The sequence below is a fragment of the Lissotriton helveticus genome, chromosome 6 (assembly GCF_964261635.1).
Source record: "Lissotriton helveticus chromosome 6, aLisHel1.1, whole genome shotgun sequence".
Taxonomy (NCBI): domain Eukaryota; kingdom Metazoa; phylum Chordata; class Amphibia; order Caudata; family Salamandridae; genus Lissotriton; species Lissotriton helveticus.
Window position 1 is genome coordinate 491140234 of NC_136067.1, and position 6000 is coordinate 491146233.

Here is a 6000-nt window from a genome sequence, read left to right on the forward strand (position 1 = left end):
CTTGTGAATCTAACAGAGCCAAAATCATCTGCAGTGCGCCCTATTACCTGTTACCTATTCTTTTGTCTTGTTAATTAGGTTGGGTTGCCGCTTGTGGCTTGTAATAACTATGAATCGTGAGCAAGAAGCGCAAGATTTATTTAAAAACTTAAGTATAGGCTCCTCTATAAATGTAGCAGTAGCCTCTACAACACACACCAAACAAGAGGGTCTTAGAGCCAAATTTACTAAACTTGAAAGGCTGAAAATAGCGGAACTTAACAAATGGTGGGATGCTGTAACACTAAAACAGTACCTAACCATTAATCGAATCCCAAGAGGATTGAGATCGACTATTATACCAGCTTATGAAGATCTGGAACCAGACTTACTAGATAAATGGGAGCACGAATTAACCACTAGCTCGTGTAATCTGATAAGAATTCTTATAGATAATGCAGAACGCAAAATAGCGAAATTACTGATAGAAATACAAACAATTGAGGATGAAATAAAACAACTAAACTTACCAGAAGCAACCATTAAAAACTATAACAAATTAGATGAGATATTGGCGAATCTACAGGCAGACATCAAGAGGAGAAAAGCACGTAAAATAAAGAGGGATGAACAAGATTATCTGACGGGTAGAGTATTTACCTTTGAACGTAAATTTGATTACCTATTTGCTAAAGGGCAAGGAATCTCAGTTATAGGGGGACCAACTGAGAAACTATCTCAATTCATAGACTCATACCTTAGACCTTATGTGCAGAACCTACCTTCTCATATTGAGGACACGAAACATGTTCTCAACACAATGAACGATGTAATGTGGGAGAATGACATGAGCCTAGCTACACTAGATGTAGTATCTCTCTATTCCAATATAGACCATGAGAAAGGAATACGAGCTATTGAAAGTTTCTTAAACAGTAGACCAGTGGAATATCTGAACCATACATCTATGTTACTTGAGATGACAAAAATGGTATTAGAAAATAATTATTTTCTTTTTGAATCTACCTGGTACAAACAAAAGATTGGGACTGCGATGGGTTCTAAATTTGCTCCGTCCTTCGCAAACCTCTTTATGGGGAGACTGGAGGCGGAGCTTATTTGGGGCCCTAAAGGCAGCCAATGGATCGACCACATATATTATTGGGGTAGATTCATTGATGACTGCTTGCTATTCTGGAGAGGTACATCAGATGAACTAGACTCTTTCTTTGAGTATTTGAATACAAATGATTTGAACATGTCATTCACTACTCATTACAGTAAAGATAAATTAACTTTTTTAGATATTGAATTGTTTGTGGAAAATAACAAACTGGGCAGCCGAATGTTTCGTAAAGAGACCAGCTGTAATGCATTACTTAGAGCAGATAGTTGCCACCCAAAAAGCCAAATCAATTCAATCCCCTATGGGGAAATGATTAGAGCAAGGAGGAACTGCTCTAAAGATGAAGACTTTCAGATAAATGTTAAAGATATGGCTAAAAGATTCAAAAATAGAGGATACTCAGATACTGTGATCACCAAAGCGGCTCGAAGAGCCCATAAACTACAGAGAGACGATACATTGAAACCCAAGAGTAAATCTGAGGTCTCAAAAAACAATCAGAAAATTCGAATGATTACCAACTTTGGTAGAGGGAGTTATAAACTTTTTAACATCATGAGTAAATACTGGCAAATGCTTACCTCTGCTAAAGATCTGAAGCCCTTTTTAACGGAGCGTCCAAGTATTACGTATAGAAAAGGAATGTCCCTAGCTAATATTGTGAGCCCAAGCTATCCAAAACCAATAACACCAGTGAGCCAAAGTGACTGGCTCCGAACTTGTCCGAAAGGTTTCTATCATTGTGGTAATTGTAGCTCGTGCCGATGGGCAATGAGGAAAGTACAAACATTTGAATATAACAATACTGGTACATTTCGTATTGAATCTTTTATCAACTGTGAAACACCGTATGTCATTTATGTTATTGTGTGCCTTTGTGGTAAAATATACGTTGGAAGCACAGTAAGGAAACTTAAAGACCGCATGATTGAACACTATCGTGCACTTAAGAATGGTGACACAAGGTATCCAATTGCCTCACACCTGATACAAAATGGTAATGACTCTGAAAAGCATAAATTCCTGTACCATGGTATAGAGCAAGTGGTATCAGATAGACGGGGAGGAAACAGGCTACTTAATTTAAGACGTAAAGAGGCAAGATGGATTATGGTCCTTAGAGCAGTTGAAGATGGACTCAACATAGATTCTGAGCTCCAATACTACTTGGGTGAACATTAAGAATATGATTAAAAGTATCTGTGAATAGAAACTATTTCTTCGAGCTTAGAATCTGTTATATATCGTCTGAAAAAAGCACATTATGAATTTTACTATGATGTGAGGATGCTTCAAATGTTATTGCTATGACCCCTCCTGCTGTTGTGACTAGTATTTTATTATAATTAGAAACTGTAATGGAATGATAGGAGGTACCTGAAACTCTGACACTGACAATCACCTCCGTGAAAACTTTAAATTACTTACATTTTCTAATTTACGAAAAACTAGAATCTTTTTTATATTCCATAGCAACTTAAAAATATGACATATTAATATCTATATACTCTATAGAGATTAGTCATTGACTAACATAGATAGACCCACCACTCTAATATGGTGGAACAAGATTATGCACCTCGCTAGCAGGTTCTGGCAACCGAGACTATCGAAGGCAGCGTAAACATAAACAGCCGCAATTATATCATTATATTTGCGTAACGAATAATATAATTTCTCTTATTTAAGGTTAAAATGATAAATTAGCGATATAGGTAATATACTCAAAATGTAAATAATATACGAATTTATAAATAAATTAATCAATGTAACTCTGTATCGGTAGTATAAGTAAAAAATTGTGATTATAACCGCTTTTATAGTGATTTTTAATTGCTGTGCATCAAATCACGGTACTACTTACACAAGATGGCGGCCCCAATCAGTAGAGACTACACAGTATCGACTGGATTCTAAAACACTTAATAAAGATGGCGCTTAAGATAGACGCCGGTGATACCGAACACGGGAGGATGTAGGAAAAGATATATACTCTTACAAGGTGAGCGCTAGTGTTTTATAAGTCGTAAATTATTAAATACAACGTAGAATATAGACCTATAGATCGATTTTTCAAATTATTTTTTTATAGACAAAGAAATACGAGATAACGCGTTGAAAATAGTAATACGCGAGCTAAAGATATATGATACACAAGACCTTGCGGTTTGATCGGTAAGCGATATTTTACGGGCAATTATAAAAGATTCGGTAAACACAGAGGACATAGACCTAAAGTCACGTCTATTTATCTTAAACAGAACCTGCAAGAAAAACGCAATATAAAATTTAAAAAAGAGGTCAAAGGACTACTTTACTGAATGGCCAACGTGAATAATAGAGAGGTAATATAGTACTACCTGTACTTATTTTACGATAAAGCGACTAATCTAGTGAACAAGTTAAATGATTTTGAGTAGAACCTTTAACATATATGCTCAGTAGGAAGCTGTTCTCATTTATGTTCTATACATTTATGTTCCACTAGTTGAACATATATGATAATTATCAGTAACATCTATTAGATGAAGTTTAAATGACGGTGATTCTTAGGACAGAGCTAAGAGTTTCCTTATATCATTCCAGAGATTTTAACCGATGAGGAAAATACTTTTCCTGAAAAAATTACGGATTGAAAATAACGGAAGATAAACTGTATAACATAGGTAAAACATATATTTGTCCTTTATGTATGGCGATAGACCCGAATGCTTTTGTTGTGCACTGTTACTTGACACCGGGAGTCACATTTAATTTATTTTTAAGGTACTGATGTATTGGGAACTATGTGCTTCTACTTTCACTTAGGAGGTGCTAGATTAATTAACATTAATACTCTTCTAAATAATGAGAGGTGTTTATAGATATACAAAAGTTTATATTTTGCTTTTGGCTTGCAGCCCTGATGAAGTTGTTTTTACAACGAAACACGTGTTGGCTGATCTGATTACAAGGCTGATCTGATTACAAGGCTGATCTGACTACAAAGAATATTGTGAATCTGACGACAGAATAATTGAATCGTGTGAAGTTGAGTTGAAAATAAACACGAATAAACACGGATCGACTTATACCAGGACTCTGGTGTCTTACTGGCTAAAGGACAATATACGGACTTTGTAACTTTAGTGTATGAAAGTGTAAATATTATACACACTTTTTGATTGCTCGGCAGGAACTTTAAATAAAACAGCATGCAGCTAGAGCCAATAAAAAAATATTTAGACATCGTCGTCCGCATAAATATATCTCATTTAAAAAAAGTACAAAAAACATATGCTATTCTAAAACTCATTGCTTTCAATAAGAATAATAAAACAACCTCAAAATACATAGTCTATTCAGCATCTTCTTGAACTTTTTAAACTATATCTAGACCTTCAATAATACAATGAAGGCTTTTTTCTTAGTATTGTGAAAAAAGGGAAACTGCTAAAGATATCGTTTCGAATCCAAGTGAAAATGAAAAAAACGTGCACTGAAATACAACTGTAACTGGCTACATTCTGACATAAAGTAGTGTTCTTATCCTTTCCCCAACAGCAACAAAACATGAGCAAGTTCTTTGGGTGCCTTTATAGAACAGTACCACTTACGAAAAGCAGAGGTGCACCCTAGACAATATATTCGAGCACAAATCAAAATAGTGCAAGACATCTTTGCGTTTCAGGCTTCTGTCGCGGCCTCGTTTTAAAATCAAATAGGGCTCCGAAGGGCCCGAGTGCCTTAAGGCGCTCAGGAGCCACTGACCTCATGTTATGTATGTGTCACTTCAATTTGAAAAATCATGAGCGAAGTCACGGCGCAAGTCTCCGGATTGCTACTCTCACTGCTGGAGGCAAGCAGACTGCCTTTCAAAGGCATCCAAATGAACGGAAACCTTCCTAGCCATCCAGGAGGCTCCAGGTTACAATAGGAACCACGAAAACAGTGGCCGGACCGGCAGTGTTTCGCAGAACAACCGCCATATTTGTCTAATAACCCTGCGCAATCCAGACATCAGAGTCAGCCCATTGTTGGGCTTGCTCTTTAAAAGAGAGGTTTTCATTGGATGTGACACCTAGATAACTAGTATGATGCCATTCTCCCCGACTTCACATTATCTACCTGCCAACCAAACTTACATTTTGCTACATAATTGTATTACCTATGTTTTAATAATATTAATATAAGCTTTTATCATTAAAAGATTGAAAATGAGTATTCAGCTGCTTTTATTGGGGTACAACCCAGCACCACAAATGTATCGGAGTAGAGAAGAGTGCAGACTTGTTTGCCATTATAACCTCCGCTGCTGACACACAACAATGGCCGACAGACTCTCTTTTACCCGCCTAATGTCTGGGCGACATACCTGGGGTAGTTTGATGTCATTGATGTCCCAGGTTCTCCCTCCATTTTGAGCATCTCCCTCCTTAGGTTCTGCAGAAGCCTCGTTGGCTGCACTAAGCATGTTGGAAGCCCACGGTTGGCCCTCCGTTCTCTGGGGGAATCAATAGGAGAGCTCAGAGCTCAGGCCCCCGTGCAGTGCTCTACGAGGAAGTACTTTCCTGAAAGTGACAAATGGACTGACAGACAGTTAGGGTAAAAGTAGGCCTGTTTCGCCAGAAAAACCTGTTCAGTGTATTGTTTGGACATTTTGCTGACGACTGTTTGTAATGGAAAAAAAACATTTCAGGTGAGCAAGATGAATTTTGAAGTTGTAACGAGGAAAATGTCAAACTATATTATTTTTAACTATTTCTGGTACTTAATTAGTGTAGCATGGGCCCAGGCCCAGGGCGCCAATTTTCTGAGAGCGGAATGGAGCTGTGTGTATTAAGGTTATTGCCAGCAGCAGCACCCTTCTTATCTTGCTCCAGCCTTGTCCAGTCCCTGCCAGTTCGTTTCTGTTT

The 6000-nt window shown here is 37.4% G+C and overlaps 1 protein-coding gene across 1 annotated transcript in view; it reads right to left on the bottom strand.

Annotated features, from left to right (window-relative positions):
• Nucleotides 1-5568, bottom strand: part of GCM1 (glial cells missing transcription factor 1) — a 363306-nt gene extending 357738 nt beyond the window's left edge. The window contains exon 1 of the mRNA XM_078646796.1: nt 5460-5568. Coding sequence (XP_078502922.1) covers nt 5460-5558 — 99 coding nt within the window. The 5' untranslated portion in view covers nt 5559-5568. The remainder of the gene's footprint in view (nt 1-5459) is intronic.
• Nucleotides 5569-6000: the final 432 nt, after the last annotated feature.